This window comes from Poeciliopsis prolifica, unplaced genomic scaffold (assembly GCF_027474105.1).
Source record: "Poeciliopsis prolifica strain line A6 unplaced genomic scaffold, Auburn_PproV2 SCAFFOLD011, whole genome shotgun sequence".
In the NCBI taxonomy this organism is placed as follows: domain Eukaryota; kingdom Metazoa; phylum Chordata; class Actinopteri; order Cyprinodontiformes; family Poeciliidae; genus Poeciliopsis; species Poeciliopsis prolifica.
The window spans coordinates 4,851,693-4,869,594 of NW_026562386.1; the positions used below are offsets into that span (position 1 = coordinate 4,851,693).

General features: G+C 35.3%; 1 protein-coding gene across 1 annotated transcript in view; it reads right to left on the reverse strand.

The window, feature by feature from the left end:
• LOC129364073 (CUB and sushi domain-containing protein 1-like) overlaps window positions 1–17,902 on the reverse strand; it is a 386,251-nt gene that overhangs the window by 78,422 nt on the left and 289,927 nt on the right. The window contains exons 31-35 of the mRNA XM_055036496.1: window positions 14,118–14,305; window positions 12,567–12,761; window positions 2,055–2,171; window positions 1,831–1,944; window positions 14–109 (exon numbers count right to left, since the gene is read on the reverse strand). Coding sequence (XP_054892471.1) covers window positions 14–109; window positions 1,831–1,944; window positions 2,055–2,171; window positions 12,567–12,761; window positions 14,118–14,305 — 710 coding nt within the window. The remainder of the gene's footprint in view (window positions 1–13; window positions 110–1,830; window positions 1,945–2,054; window positions 2,172–12,566; window positions 12,762–14,117; window positions 14,306–17,902) is intronic.

Genomic DNA, 17,902 nt, shown 5'->3' on the forward strand with positions numbered 1-17,902 from the left:
AGTAATGAGTTACCTTGGTAGACAAAATGAAAGCCTTTAGCTGACTGGCCACTCTTGGCATTGAACCGAAGCATGATCTGATTGGATGTTGCCAGAGGCAATGTCTCTCCTGAAATAATTACACATGCACAAACATGATTTTTAAATTGAAGTAAAAAACTGAAACCAGCATAAATGTGTCTTTTAGACATTAAATATATACATATATATTTTTTTATAAATCAAGTAATACAATAGTTTTATATAACCATCCATGCATACACAACAGCAGAGGGTCACTGTTTAATATTAAATACTTACCTAACTGTCAACACTTAACTACACTGGTTTATTCTGATTATTTTTTAGTAGATATCCCAATATATTTGCCTTTTATGGTTGAATATGAACATTGCACATCGTTTAACAGTCACACAGAAATTTAAAGGAAAAAAACACAAAGACAGACAGAGGAAGTAACAGTACTAAATGAGGCAAATGTGGCCTGGTGTGGCTGACATTTAGAATCATCATTAGTGCTGTCATGATGTGTGCACGTCCGGGTGTGTATGAGTGGGCTTTATAGACATGCTTGTGTGTTAATTTGTTTCCACGCCAAGATAATCAACCAGTTAGATGGAACAATGCAATGCAAAGCTGTTTGCCCCTTTATTGGTGTGTGTGTGTGTGTGTAGGTGTATGCAAGAATGACATAGATAACATTATTTTCTATAGCCTGCTGTGTTTGATTGTTTTCCATTCTAAAAACAGAAAACACAAACCACAATGAACTCAGGAATAAGTCACACATCTGAGTGCTATTCATTCTGGCTCTTGACCTATTTAAATGAATTGTACCTGGAAAGAGAATGATTTAAATTGCAGCACCATTTCTGAAAGAAACCTTGACATCTACAAAAAATAAAAAGTGTTCATAATTCCACCAGCATAAAGATATTGGATCTCTGAAGATTATTTACAATTTATTATTTTCGCTTCAATGATCAAACTATTTGGCACCTAAACAGTTTAAGGAAAGTTTGTGAGCTGGAGTCCAATCTTTTGATGAACCCAAAATCGACATATACATGATCTCCAGAGAGGGAAATCTAATGTCACATTCATGGATATTTCCCTGCACTGTGCCTGCTAGCAATGACACAGAAACTTATATATGAAGTAAAACTCAAAAGCAATGGCATCACAGTTCGCCATGAGCAATGTTAATCAATATTTCCTCATATTACATTCCTCAAATTTTGTGATATGCATCGATTTTGCAACAGCTGTCAGATTTAATCAATGCACGATGTGTTACTGTGCAATGATTCAAAGCTCTGCCAAGCTTGGATGACTCAAAGTTGGAGGGTATGCAAACCCATGGAGGGTTCAGCTCCTGTACTGCAGATCGTGCCGTACCACTGAGACTCTCTGAGCTGCTGATTTCTTCTTGTGAAGACATCCCATAATAAATTTTCACCAAATAAATCGCTGTCGAATAAATTGCAATAACGACTGGTGTGACCCCGTTCCAGAGCCAAAGAGACTTTTTTTCCCTATGCACATTTTCATTCATAACATTTTTTAAATTTTATTAAAATGTTTCACCTTTTAATCTTATTGTACATGTGTACGATGGCAATAAATTCGATTTACTTCAATAAAGGTAAGGAGGATTTAAGAAAACAACACAGAAAAAGAAATGTTACGACTGAATAGGTGGTTTTCCATAATACGATGCCTTTGCAACTATAGAGAGTATGCTAGCAGTAAAGTTAATAATTTTGTGTAAACACATTGAAGTCTCTCACCTGTGTGAGGTTTAGACCTAGAACTAGTCAACATACTCACCTGAATGGGATCCAGCCAGAGAGCTGAGCAGTCGAGCATTATCATTGGCTCCATCAAAAAGCTCCACTGAGTCATTCATTGCTGTTTGGAAAACAGCAAACTGACCAAATACCACTGCAAATGTCAGAGAGAAAAATAAACAGAAAAAAAAAACACCTTATTATTACCTTTATTAGTATAACTTAGAAAGCGACCATGTTCAGTGTAGAAAATGAAGCACTTACCAAATTGTGGGGACACTGTGATGTGATAGGAACACATCTGTCTCATGGTGTAGTTTAAAGGATAGTTTGGGGATAAAACGACACCCTCAGATCCACTATAATATCCTCCACATGGAGCTGTCCACACAAGAAGAAATAATTTGAGCTGTTAGCAAAATTAACTAAATTTAGAACACACTGGAGAAACCAATTTGCTTCTATCCCTAAATACATTATCAACAAGTATGACTCTCCTCTTTATGGACATTTTTAGAACAGAGAAGTTGGAAATGATACAATGATTCCAGGTCTCTGAAACAGACAACTGACATAGCCAATTAACCATTCCTATGTATAACAATAAGTGTTATAGATATAAATTCTTCTGATATTAGCATCAGAGCTACCTAGAAATAGCTTTCTGTCACAATCCACTGGCCCTTAGGTTTTCTTTTGTGTTCCCTTAAGTATTTCAGGGTTTAATATTGTTAAACAAATGTCTTACCATATTCTTACTTGGCATTACAGTTATTGTTTTGTTATTATTGTATTTATTTGCATTTTGTTTTTTGCTTTTTTATGAATTTACTTCTCTCAGATCAGTGTTAGTCTTTTGTCTCTTCATTTATTGTTGTTCCTTTGTGTTAATTATTCACCTTTCCACAGTTTAACTGTTTGCTCTCTTGCTCGGCTTCTTAATTTTTCTTTGAGGGTTAATCTACTGAATACTGCTCCATTCTGCTTGACATTGCTCAATCTGGCTACAGTGTGTCCCATATAATTTTGTCCTTTCGTCTTTCTTCCTTGTTCCTGGTTTGAATTTGCATTTATTTAGCGTTTTGATTTTGGTTTGCTCTTTTGGACATTAGACTTTGCTTTTGTATTTTTATTTGTATTATTAAACCTATTTATATCTGATCCATGTCTGCCTCTCTTTTGCCCGCCATTGGCTCCTCCTCAACCACTCCCACACCTTCTGTGACAACTATACAATAAAATGGCATAAAAAAAGAAGAATCAGTTGACTGTGTTCTTTCCAATTGCTTACTGCCCTTTTTGTTGAAAATGTGTTGATTCAACTTTGACACAAACCTGAATACTCTGAAATACGACATAAGAAGTGCATATCCAGGCACCCGTGTCATGACTACATGTACAAAATTTGATCTGTCATACTCAAAGTCACACATTTTGAGTGGTGGATAAATGTTGTATAGCAAATTATTAATTCAGAAACACCAACCTAATACATCAATATGGTAAATAAAATGTTTTAATAGTATAAAATGCATCTCAAAATAATATATGTAATAATAACACTATTAAAACAGTTTAAAATATCTCTCAGTGGAAATCAAAACATACACTGACATTCCAGTATATAATGAAATGATAGAAAACACACTAAAATCATATATACACATCAAATGGGTTGTTCTAGTGAAATCTGGGAACAGTAGTTTTATCCTTTGTGTAATAGATAATCATGGGGCTGTGAAATTGCGTATAAAATTTGATCTTGCAGACCAAGCAACATTCAACCCACGAGTTCTGAGCTTTTGATGGCTGTTTTACAAGAACTTGGTTTGTTAATTTTGATCACTCCATATATCAAAGCATGGATTCGCTTCCACTCACCTGTATGTATAATTGGAAATGCTGCTTCAATACTCAATTTGTTATATGATTTATGTGACAGAGAGGGGTCTGTAAGATTTATTTCCAAATTTATTAGCTCAATTCTGCATGGCATTTTTGTATTAGTTTTATCTCCACACTGGCAGGCATAATCAGATAGCATAAAGCAAGAGAGAAACACTTCCATCTTGTTTCAGTACTAACACTGCTAAACGTTTGACATTCAAATGTGGTAGTGAAACAGCCGCATTAGTTGAAAATGTCCTTTTTCTTGGAAATCTATAATTATAAACATATGCAGTTATGTGAATGTCGTTGCAGTGTTACCAGGAAACAGGGTGCTTGGCTCACAGTCATAAACACAAGAATAATGAAGAGTTAAAAATAAGTAAATAAGTTACAAATGTCTAAAAACTTCTGACATTCACTTACAATTGGAAAACTGATCTGGTTGATTTCTCAAATTTGTAACTCCTTGTAGTGTTCAGTAGACATCCTTGTTCTGTTTCATTTTCCATCAAGCTAACTATATTTAGCTCAAATTTGGTTATGCAACTTAAAATAACATAAAATGTATTGCTATTTGATTTACATTTGTATGTCAGTACAAGGACACACTCATGAACAGTATTATTATTATTATCATTATTATTATTATTATTTCTATCTTGCAATACTTATGTGAAACTAAGAAATGCTGGTGCTGTGACTATTAGTGGTAGATTGCAGATGGTTTTGAAAATAGACATCCTACTAATAGAAATAACACAGTAGCTGACACCAGAAGCATAATTATCTCCACATTAGATTAAAAACTTGATTTTAAATATTGAAAAGCACATTTGCTGCATGTATTTTATTTTATTTTTTTGCCAAACCATCTCGAGATGGCAAATTGTTCTGAATAAAAAAATCAGCAGGACAAACACTAAGTGACTAAAGTTTTGCAACCGGCGCTCGAAAACAGTATGTGATCTGGAGCACAGCAGTGTTGTTTCAAAAAGCCTATTAACAAATTCAGCAACAGCAAGACCTGTGAGAAACAGGCCTAACTCTGGCTCACTTCATCTTTTGCATCCCCAAGAGACCAAGAACTCTTGTCCATGAACAGTATGTGGGTGTGTGCACACTTATGCTCTTAATAAGGCAGAGGTCACTGACATTTATGTAAGTGTCTCTGAAAGTGAGTGCACAAAACAGCTGCAAGAAGCCCATCGGTCAATGTCATCTGCCCCAATACACACAATACATTCTCTCTGCGTATTTTTATTCCTCTTCTCTTCACCCTCTCTGGCCCTGTACTCATCTTGTCTAGTTGCGGTTGCTATGGAGTGAACCTCCGAGGGTCAGATCTATTATCCACCAACGTCATTAGCTCTGACCCCTAACAGATTTTAATTATCATCGCCCCTGTGCTTGTTGAAAATGTGAGCGTATGAGTTCAAAGTTTGATCCTGCTCAAAGACACATGGAACAACACTTTGTGAATTAATCTGCTGCCAAAGTCACGGGGCTCTAGCGCTGAGATGCGAGGTTGTGATCTTTTTGTACAGGATCATAAAGCTTAAATGCTACCAGTTATTAGCTAGAAACATCCCCTTAAACACACCCTTGAGGATTACTCTTTCAAGTAAAACGTCAGCATTTTGGTCTTGTGAAAACTGAGCATGAAAGGCTCAAAAAGTACACCAGAGAGCCCTCAAGCACTTTCAGTTTTCACAGTAGGGCATTCGTGAGCCCCTGAGGACTTTTTTGTAAGATGTGCCAAAGTCTATGAGACCAGAGGAGTACACATTACGACTCGGCCCATTATGTTAGCCAAGACTTGCTCAGGGAAATTGTTTCAAATAGTGAAGCAAAAATTCTTTCAAAACTTCGTTTCCACTTTTCTTGTATAAAGTTGTTCTATACCCACCCACTCATCTTACTTCATACCACTTCTGCTTCTTTCTATTTTCTTCTTGTTTCCTAAAGCTCCATAGTAATAACCCCCTTTTTTTTTACTTCTCCCCCTGACCTTAGGCTGTGATATTGATTGATATTTTGGATTGACTTTTACTGTTCTCTTGTTTTCAAACCCTTGGGTCTAGAGGTCTTGTCTTCATCTACCCACAATCCTCCGGTGGTGCTGCTCTAGGCTCGGGTGTCAGCCTCATCAGAAGCCTCCATACACATGCTTTGATCACTCACACCCTCTCCCTCAAACACACACAAATAAATGCAAAAAAAAAAAAGCCATACAAGTCAGTCTCCTTCTATTGCACAACAGTATACTTTGATCATCTACATGAGACTTCAGCAGGCCTACCTCTCACTACCAATATATCTCATCTTGTTTTTTTTTTCTATTGCCCAAATACACATGAAAGTATTAACAGATGACTAAAGTTATGTTTAAATCCTTTAACATTTTAAACAGTACATTCATAGAATTTATAATAACTATCTTTTCCTGGAGAATATAGAAATTAAATTTGTGAATAAGCTGTGAGTGGAACATAAGCACATCATAAACAGTTAGTATAACTCTCATATTACATATGTAATAATATATTGACATACAGTCATGGGAAAAACTAATATAATCCATGATATAGTCGTTTGTAAAGTCGACCTTAGCAGCAGTAAGTGAATGATTTAATCAGTCTCTTCACTATTGATGTATTATGACCCAATGTTGTTGCAGTTCATTGACATTTGTAGCCATTAAGTGCATCACAATCAAGGTCCCATCACAGGACTGGACTGACAGTGAGGTATCTTCAAACTTTCTATGTACATGAAAATGTATTTTTAAATAATGATTTCAGACCAAAAGACAGACTTATAAGTTTAGACTGTTTTTTGTTGCTGTTGTTTTATGCAAAGAAGTCTAGAGCTTTAGGAAACAATAAGAAACTATTTCCTTGAACAAATCTTGGCTAACATAATGGAATCCTGTGATGGAGGTTTAGGGTAGATATGTCATTTGGCTTTATCCAAAAACAGCATTGATGTTAAACAAGGTGGCAGACAGATGAAATCTAATTCCAAACTAATACCGTGGAAATAAATCTGAATTTTATGAGATTATAGTTTAGTAGACGCTGAGCAATATATGATAATGTAATAACTTTATATCAATAGCAATAGACTCTCTCTCATATAATGGTTCCTGAATCCAGGATTTTTTATTACTTCTTAAAATAATGATCACAGTTCAGTTCTTATAGATAATTCAAATTAAAAATGCAAACTGGCAGGTATCAAAGCTTTCAGTGGCCAACTTTTAATCACAAACACACATTTGGTTCCGTCTCACTAAGCTGTGAACATTTTCTGCATAAAAATGGCAAGATTACCAAATTCACTGCTTGTGTCGGTCTCCAGAGAACACTGAAATGTGATTTGTGTTTTGGGATTTGTTTTTTTGATCTAAAACTTGCATTATTTCCTTCTTTCTTCTTGAAGTGACAGTTTGGAGTTTTTTTTTTTTTTTTTTTTTTTTTTACCTGTTTTTGTTAGGGTGTAATCCTGTCTGATGATCTTGGAACATTATCATTGTCTTTTCAACAGGTGAATAATGTAACATCATTATTGCAAACAATTGTTGTTACAAAGCAACAACATCTTACTTAGAGTAGGACTGGATGGAAGTCATTTTAATAAATTTTTCAGACCAGCTAACATATGAAGAAAATAAAAAAAAATCAACTAATTTGTGTCACTGACATAATTACAATGAGGTAAAAAAAAAAAAAGTGGTGTTCCTGACAAATTAATCCAACTACATTTTGGTTTCCTAAAATATTTATTTAATTATTTATTAAATGCAAGTGAATAACATTTGTATGGCACGTCAAAAGAAGTAATCTAGGTTGAATTGTTTTTTATGTCTCTTCAGATAACTTGATCTTTATCAGCTTTCAAGCGTAAAAAAAATATACTCAGACCAATAATGGTTTCAAATAAAAGGGATTTACCCATTTTAACAGATATACAATGGAATAAGAAGATTTTTAGCCATTTGAATTGTAATGTCAGAGCACGATCACATCTGAAATATGCAGGACTTTGGCTCTTGAGGACTGACGTAGGACACATTTTTGGTCTAAATATTTAAAGTGTCCAACATTTTTTGTTTCATCTTAGGTCAACTAACTTTACACTGACATTATCGATCATCTGATGATCATCGTAATATATATTTCTATCAGTAATGGTTGGCTATCGAGCTTATTAAGCACAGTGTGCCGTTAATAAGTTGCGACTGACTCAAAGTTTGACTGGCTGTATGAAGCTTAGACTCGTCCTTCCGATCCCTAAACTGTTGCTGCAAGCTGTCAGTGAGCGGTGTGTGAAGGGTGACAAACAGGATTATCCCAAAAACATGTTTTCCTGATAAGCACAAACTCACTCATTTATGTCCAAGTAGACGAAGTTGTCACGAACCTAGAAATTACTTCTTTCAACCATAAAAACTTCAATTACTAAGGACAAGAAAAACCGATTTATGCATCATGACAAACTATCTGTCTGATTATACGTTTTGACAAATGCATCGATAATTGTTAAACGATTCAGGCTTTCGTTTTTCAAACGGATGAGTGGCGCACCCTGATTCGTGCTTAAGTGTGCGCGTGCGGGCGGATGCGTGCGTTTGTGTGTGTGCTCATTGCCTCTAGGCGGCACTCTATAATAGTCTCTTGCTTTATCTCTTTCTCTGTATCTCTCCTCCTTTCTTGCACGGACCCACACGCATACACACATATCAATGCACACAAACACACAAATATACACACACCCCTATCAACAGTCACAGAGATCCTTCTTTCTCCCACCGGCTCTTAGTTACCATGGAAACCAATAAAAGAGCGGTTTGAATCGGGAGGTGTTTATATGTGTGTGTGTGTGTGTGTGTGTGTGTGTGTGTGTGTGTGTGTGTGTGTGTGTGTGTGTGTGTGTGTGTGTGTGTGTGTGTGTGTGTGTGTGGTGTGTGTGGGGGGGGGTGTGGGGGGATGTGTGTGTGTGTGTGTGTGTGTGTGTGTGAGAGAGAGTCAAAGCAAGGAAAGGGTGAGGAAGCTTAGAGAAAAGGTGAAAGGAAAATACAGAGTAAATCGGAGACAGACATAGATGGTGGGAGGAAAGTAAAATAAGAGCCAGCAGTTGTTAAGGGAGCGACGGAGGAAGAGGAAAGAAGTCCGCGTCGAGAAGAGGATTAAAAAGGAGGAAGACCGAATGTGGAGGGAGTGTAAGTGGGAGATGTATTATTTAAAGAGGTCTCACCCCGTCTAATGAGTTTGGTCTAAAAGCCCTGAGAGCTGCCCAAAGACAGAGAGACAGACAGAGGCTAAGAAACTTCCCTAACTATGTGGCGAGAAAATTCAATGTGAAATGGAGTCACGGGAGTTGGGGAGCAAAATTACTAAGTATGACAAGACTTGGTTACATTCTTCTGCTTTGACTTTGTAAAGTAGCTTGTAGACTTCCTCCAAACTGAAGCAACCGTTTTAAGATCCATTTATGTATGTGAATGTGCAAGCAACACAATTAATAAAGCTGAAATTAACATGGGTACAAGAATAAGGGAAAATAACTTTTTCAATGCTGAAATCCTTAAAATTGTGAAATACATTTAAATTGGTACACTAAAGAAGCTTATTGTACGGTAGCCTCACTACTGTCAGTCTGCCCTGGGGTAGCTGTGGCTACAATGTAGCTTACCACAATTAGCATGTCAATGTGAGTTTGAATTGGTGAATGACCATTCATAATGATTTCCATAGCAAATCTGTGTCCTTTAAACGTCATATAGCCAAATATATTTTGTTTTCTCCTCCACTCTTACTGCAATACCTGTTGCAGTCAGATTATAAACTAATATAATTAGAAAATTAAAAAAGACCAGTATCTCTCTGTTGGCTGAGAACACTGGGATTGCTCTTTGATGACAAGAGTGTGTGGATTTGACAATGTTCACAAACCCAAACACACCAGCTCCTTCTCTCCACACACTGAAACAAGAAAATGGGTGATGCAACTTAAAAAAAATATTGATGCTTCTTTTTTCAACTTATCTAATTAAGTTTATCCAAGTAAATATATCAAGTGTATTAAGTTATGTCAAACAAACGTAACAACTTAAAGTAAATTTGACAAACTTAATTTGATTATATGTAACAGATTAGTTTTTTTATTTTTTTAAGCTGGAGCTCCATTCTCTCTTTTCACTGCACAAAGCCATCTTTCTTATAACTTACACAAATAATTAAAAAGCTTGTTTTGACTGTCTGGATATCTCAATTTAACAGCTTGTTAAATATTTTCCCATTAAAACTTTGGCAACAAGTTTTTGACTAATTGCTGTCTCATAAGTAAGTAAACATTTAATTTCAACTTAAGTCACAAAAAGATTAAAAGAGTAATGTGATGAATCGAGACTAAACATAGATGAAGACATTTGATATTTCATCCAACAAAGTCAGAACCTATTTTTATATTGATCTGTTTTGAGATCTGTTTATATGAATGGTTCACCATATTGTCAGAATAGCAAACTCACCATATCTATCTGATACATATAGCACAAGCAAGCCTGATCTGCAACCAACAGATCTACACCAGCAATTTAGCACTCCTTATTTGGAATATTTGTAGATCAGGCTCTTAATGTATAAATGATCTGGTCTTTAATGTGCTATGAAGTTAAATCTGACCTCAACAAAAACACAAAGTTCTTATTTATTAAAAAAAAACAAAAAAACCATACAGCCGGAATAGTATAGATAGCATAGCTAACTAATACTGTGAAAGTATAGACCTGGGACATTATCAAATATAAGTTTCAATCTTTCTGCTGGATCTAATCTATCTGAAGTAGAAAAAAGGCTGTACTGTCTCTATAATGAAATATTTCATGGCCTTATAAATTTTGTTCAAATTAACAAGAGTGTTGAAAATGTATTACCGCAATTACTACTCCTAATTTTGAAGTGGAACTACAGATTAATTATCAATTTCCTCTTATGTACTTTATGTTCCTACAAAGGAACATAAAGTACAGAAGATCTCCTCTGTACTTTATGTTCCTTTAAAAATAAAAATACCACACTCAGAATTTAAGAATATTCAAATTTCAGACTGAGATCAATTTAAACTCCTTGTTTCATTTCAAAAGCGATTACCTTCAAATAAGTAGTTTCACAAAAAAAAGGCCAGACAAAACTTTGTAAATCCTGTACTGGTTGGTTAACATCTATATGTGGCAGCTTTTTTCCACAAAATGAAAGAATGACTAAATAAACAAACAGCAACAACTAACAGAGCAAATGAAATGAAATGCCTGATGGGATCTTTTTTTCTTGCAGTGTTACCCACTGCTGTTCCAAAATTGCATTTCAGAGTGCAATTACACCATCTTTATTCTCTCCTTCTCCCACTTCCAACACCCTTTACTACTCAGACATTATTAAACAGAGCCTTCATAGAAGAGTTATGAAATTATTATGAGCTATAAATAAGAAGCAGTACGTGTTAATCTTAAAATGTCTTCTACCTTGCTTTTTGGAAGGTATTTTGGGAAGTCTGCATTTCAATTTCCTCACACACACGCATAAAGGCAAACACACAGCTTTAATGGGACTTTGGCAGGTGTCACTTTATTGCCTCCTTGAGCTGCCAATCAAATAGACAGCTTAGCCTGCAAGACCTGACCAACTCTGATAACACATACTCACACAGACAAGTTGGCAATCCTGAACCAATAAGTCTCAGATTGATTTCAACAAGTTTCAACAATCAGTCATTGTAAATTGGCATGACACTGCTATCTAAATTGAGTTTCCTGTAAACCATGTAAGTATTGAGAATGACATGTAATTTACCACTGCTGAAAAATTGAAAATGTAGATGTGGGTGGGAAAGTAGCATAACGAGGTTCTTACTGTAAAACTGAACTGAGAAAATGTGCTCAAAATGTAAAATTCACAGCCAAAATGTTAGATATCAAGGTTGCTTATAATTGTTGCGTCATCAAATACAGATTGAATGGGACTAGAATGCATTATGCAGCAAATCCAAAGGATGTCAGTCCATCTTTAAAGATTATTTACAACAGCCTCTGAATGACTGTTTAACAATTTGTGCCTCACAATCTCTTGCCTTGTCAGCCATGCATGCGCTTGCCCTAGAAAGACAAAAAAACTATGGAAAAATCTGGTGATTTGGTTTACAGTTTAATATTTGGTTCACATCCCAGATATATATTCAACTGAAGGGGGATTACTGTTGAAGTCTCACATGGCACCTATGGGTGCATGTGATGGGTGCATGCAAGCATTAACCATAATACTTGAGCGTCAATCTACATCAGGACAAAAACGTTTGGCAAGATAAGACTTTTTCCTGTCCCTCTGAATTCTTTCTTTCTAGTAAAGCTAATTTAATCTATATAATCAGTTGCTGTCTCTTGTCACACCGCTGACATGTTCCTACATCTATCCAGTAATCTATGTATTTTACTTACTACAAGTCAAAAGATGTCTAAAGTATATTTAGTCATGATTAATTGAGCTTTATTTAAGCCCTTTCTTCAGCTAATGTTGCTGAATCATCCATTTTCTTCCAAGAAGAAAATTGAAGAAAATATTTCAGCCAATATTATCATCACAGATTTACAATGTAAACCATCTAAAACCAAGATGCATCTTTTCCATTACATTAGGTCTGTCCTTTGAGAGTTATTTAAGAAACAAACAAACAACAGGACACTCTCACTTGCATTAGTTCAGGTTAAACACCAATTAAAACAAATTGATTACTGGAGTGACTTTCTACTGTGAGACTAGTATCTATTCCCTTAGTTAAATCCAGTAACCTCTGATTAAAGATAAAAGTATAATTTTGTGTTTATCTTACCTTTACATGATGGCAAGGCCTTGTCCCACACTGGTTTCCCATCATGCCCCATGACACACATAATGGTTTCACTACCCACTATTGTGTAGCCATGATGACAGCTGTAGGACACCTGGGATCCTAGTTTGTAGTCGTAGCCTGTCCGACTGGCATTCATGATGTTACCAGGGTCAAAACAGGCCTCTCTTGGTTTCTCTGTGGATGTGGAAAAATTTGGTGAGTTGGTGGACAAAGGTCCAAAATATTAAATATGATATTTTGACAAAAAGTGATAAAGTAGCTTAAATGTTTTTATTTTGGCAACCGATTTTAATAACTAGTCAATAAATATTTGTTAATTGGTTTATGATAAGTTCTCATTTAATTCACTAACTTGGTTAGTTTGTCATGCATATATAGCTCCATGTTTGATAAATAAGAAATAATCAGGAGAAAAACATGAGTCAAAAAAAAGTTGCAAAGTAAACAGAACAAAAATAAAAGAGCCATTATGTATGTAGTTGTCTTCTTTAATGCATTCACTGCACAAAATAGTGACAGTATGAAATAGTCAGGCAGAGAGGTTTCAAGGCAAAAAGAGATTTCATTTGCAGATCATTAAGAATGTTTTTTTAATTAGAGGGTTGGAATATGAGTGGTAGTAAATAATGGCAAAATCAAAAGCTTAAAATTTTTTTGAGACAACAGAACCTTTTTACCAGATAAATGGAGTGAGGAAAAGGAGAAGAAGCAAAGACAGGATTAGAGAAAATGAATAAGTCTAGTCACAACTAAGTCGAAGTTAGAGACTGACAAAAGGTATTAAATCATTAGTTACAATCAGTGGAGGTAAACAACTCTTAGGCAGACATGGAACAACATGCCCTTTCAGCCGCATACAGCTTCTCTCGTTAGTGGGGTTATAATAATAAGAGCAAAGAGATTAAAATATTATCAGCTCTGAAAGACAGCGCAGCCTGCATTTGTGTATTGATATTTTAATCGCAACACTTAACAAGTAGGCAATTTAGTGACAATTACTGTTAGTGGTATTGTGTGCAGAAACACGCAAAGAGTCATGTAGTATATTTTATTTTCTGGACACGTAACAAAGCATTGATTTGCCCTAACCAATAAACCCACCTGATAATCTCAATCAATAGGGCTAGATGAACTCACCAATTGTAGTTTTCAGTTTAATTAGAATCAGTGCTATGTTCAAACATGTTGTTTGTCATTATTGGTGCTGCCTTATCACTATCGGTACTATCTTTATTGAATACAATTAGAAAGTTTACTTCTGCTACAACTAACTACCTCTATCTCACTTTCGCATGACAACTGCCCAGAATCTATTTAAGTTACCACACTGCTGTTCTGGCTCACTCTGCACTATGAAATCACAACTACAGCTATATATTTCACAATACAAACTCTGGCATCTTTTCAACTACTGCAGCTCACTCCAGTCAACAGGCGATTGCAAATTATTATTTGACCTATGGTATATGTTTAGGTCCCATGAACGTTACTCAAACACATGCTAAACAGGACTTTCTATGCTACAATTACCTCTATATTCAATAGCAAATCCAGACATTCCGAGTGATGCATCAGATCTGAATGCCAGGAAAAGACTGTTTCCGCTGCTTTCAATGCGTTCAGGAGCCTGATTGCCTTGAAGACTTGCAAGGAGAGGTCCGTTGGAGTCTTCGCCTTCATAGATGTGCAGGAAATCATAACTTGGCTCCATGTTGAAACTAAGGAGAAAAACAACAGAAAATAACATTTAACTCAGCAATCTGGCTTTGGTTTACTTTATTATTGTTCTGAACTTTATTGTTTTGACCCATAATGCCTTTCTGCTATTTAGAGCATCCGAGGATGTGGTTTCCAACTTTGCAAACATTAACTGTGACAAGCAAAGTATTTGGGACCTTATTTCAATCACTGGCTGAATTAAATAAACGCATTACTTCAATGAATAAAACAAACATTGATGAAACTTCTGCATCTTTTAGACATTTTGTTTTTGTCTTTTTTCCAGTCATCAATCTAAACATGGCTGTCGCCTTCAGTAGAAACATTGCATATTAAATTACACTTTTCACCACCTCGCCATATATTTGTTCTGGTAGACAAATCAGAGGTATTAATAACAGGTATGTCTTATGTCCTAATATGTGCTCAGACTGTTTAATCTAAACAACTCCAAACATATTTGTCTTTAATGTTTCGGTGGATCACACATGGACAGCATCTTTTTATCTTTATACATGCATGAAGCTTGAACATGAGAGTAAAATGACAAGAGTCCACATTTTGATACATGCAAACACACATTTGTTTTGAAAACACACATCTTTACATCCATTTTACTGAGGTGGTTTAAAGGCCAAGTTATTTTCCTTTCTATGCAAGTATACCTTTGTAAAAGATAACGGAAAAAGTATTGGTTGAATTTAAAATGTGGAGCTGAAATTTATAAAAAGCCTTGCATTTGTGGAACAAAGAAATGTTTGCTGTATAATATGCAACAAAATAGCTCTCTAACGAGCAATCTATGCTTTTGTTAAAAATCTAATTTCAAATAATCTACTTGTAGTTGAAGTTGAATAATATAAAAGCAACAAAGGCAACATTTATGAAATGGCTGACAATAGGAAGAGTTGTGGGAAACATAAAAAATGCTGTTGTTGAGCAAAACAAAATATACTGAAGAACTGTTGAACATATTCCTGGGTTGGAATCCGGTTTCACAGGTACCAAATTTTGGTTTGGTAAAGTAAATATTTGAGTTGAACCAGAAAGCAAAAAAAAAAAAAAGTATGTTCTGTTTTCCTCATTAACAGAAAATTAGCAAAATTTGTATTAACGTTTTCATTTGGAATATGTTAAACTGTGTCTTTTAAGCAATTGTATGTATAGAAATATAAGCTATTGCAAAAATATGGAGCATTATTTGCTGTTTTATACATACCATTTTTAATCCACTAAGCACACACACATATGCACAGAGGCACATGCACAAAAACTTTGAACAACGCAACGCATGCAGATGTTACCAAAGTTAAAGAAAGAGCATGGAATATTCCATTTTAAGACATGTGTTTCTATTGCTTGCTAAATGGGCTTAACCGCACCTAAGCCTCCTTTCCACAGAAAAAAAGCCTTAACCGATCCATGCTAATACCTTGTGCATTAGTGATGCATTCGGGGTTGAATACCAAAGCTGCTAAATGTCATGAAAGGAACATGGAAATCTCACTGGGAAGAAATGGAGCAGCGCAATAATCTCCCATGACACAAGAATAAAACAACAGTCAATTAAAACTTGAAACCTAGTTGTGAACTACAGGCTGTTAATCAAAGTGTAGAAAAATTTAAATTAAATTTCTTTATAATTAATTACATGCTCTGGAAAAAGTAGATAGGCACAAAAACTGGTAATAATATCCATTACAAGTGTTCACTTGAAGTGTGTATTTCTAAAGCACATCTGTTTAATTTTCTTTGCTTTGCATAAAAAATAAAAAAACAGGGTCACATGTGGACAATCAAATGAATTGAATGAGCTTGATTTATCATAGAAGTGAGAATTAACTTGATTTATAAAAAGGGAACCTAGTAAAAAAAAAAATCAGAGCCAGTAGTAAATAGGTTAAAATGTCTTTTCTGTTTCATGCGTTAAAAAGAGAAGATGCAATAATAACAAAGAAGTGTTATGCAACACAAAAAGCAAAGCCAAAACAAAATGTAAAATAAAAGTGTCTCAATGTCACATCAGCAGGGATTTATCTTTCAAGCTGCAACACATGAAGTCAAAATTGGGTCATTTTTCTCCTTTGGCAATCTGCAGAAAGTCGTCTTTGGTTTTATCTGCTTTGCTTCATTTGAAGATCCAAGTCTCACTTTGATGAACTACTGACTGGGACTTAAAACATTCACCAATGTGGAGTAATTAGCAATAAAAATGTAAATATACAATACTTTTTAAAAAAATAAAACAACAATGGAGATGCTTAGGAAATGTAGCTTTATTTACACTTAATTTTTTTACCATAGCAAAACAAAAAAATATATCACCCAGTGTCTTACTTCTAGATTGTGTTATCGAGCTCAGTTAGGAGAGAAGCAGCGTTATGGTGACTTCTGTCCCGTCTTCCCACCTTCCAGCTTTGGATTGAACATTTTCATTTTTGACATAGAAAACATGTTCACCTCATATTAAACTGAGGAGGAAGAGACTGACATACACTCTGCACAGGAGTCTTTGTTTTTACCCTAAAACCAGGATGAAACATTGTTGATATTTTTGCAACAAGCTGGAAAATATTTTTAGTTTACCTGAATTGGTGGCTGTTACTTTTCAGTTTTATCATTCTCTGAGACTGAGCTTGCTTTGTGGATCTTAAGGCCAGAATGACTAAAATGCTGTTTTGGCACTACCATGGTAACTTATGTAAGAAGAGGATTTCAAAAGAGCTTTTAAGGCAGATGTAATGCCTTTAAGCAGAGGTCCCCGGATAGTGAAGAAAACTTCACTCGGTTATTAGACTAGGTTATTAGTTACCTTAATGATCTTACACTGACGTTACTTAACATAAACTGTGCTTGATCTCTCAGGAGACAGATCTTTCTTGATTCAGTGAGGGTCCATATTAATCCAGGATATCTGCAAAAATTTGATTTAAAAACACTGAACAATATTAATGGTGATTGGAAGTATTTTTGTTTGAACAAAATTCATTTTAAAAGACCCTAAATGTCTTACCTTTATTTTAAACTAATTTGGATTTAAAGACTTGCCTGATTGGTGGAATCACTGTGCTCATTCCTCATGTGCTTTATGTTTTAAAATTGAGAGGAAACATTGACCTATTGTTATTCGTCCATCCACCCACCCATCTATATTTTAGTTGGTGTTTGAGTAATGAGCAAAATTCACTTTTTTTTTTGTTCCTGTACTTCCATTTGGGTCTCTCCTTCTAGAACCAGTTAAATAATGTATTACTAATCATATATAGCTTTTCAGAAATTTTCAGACAGTCTTAGTAGAGGGATATTGTTGAGCAATCTGATGGCCAATCAGTAACCCTTTCTGAGTCTAGCTCTTCTACAGAAACGGAAACTCCTGCTCGATGTCAAATGGAAGAATAGACTATGGAGAGGATGGAGAATCAATAACGATATCAGTGTGTATCAGATTTGCAGCATTCAGTCCATCAGTGGTTGTGGCTTGACGGTTGTTCAGAAGGCTCCACTTCTTCTGCGTCTGGCTTTGCTTCGAGGTGAAAGAGCTATGGTTTACCACTGTGAGACTGCTTGAAGCTATATTCATGTGTCTGAGGTGCTAA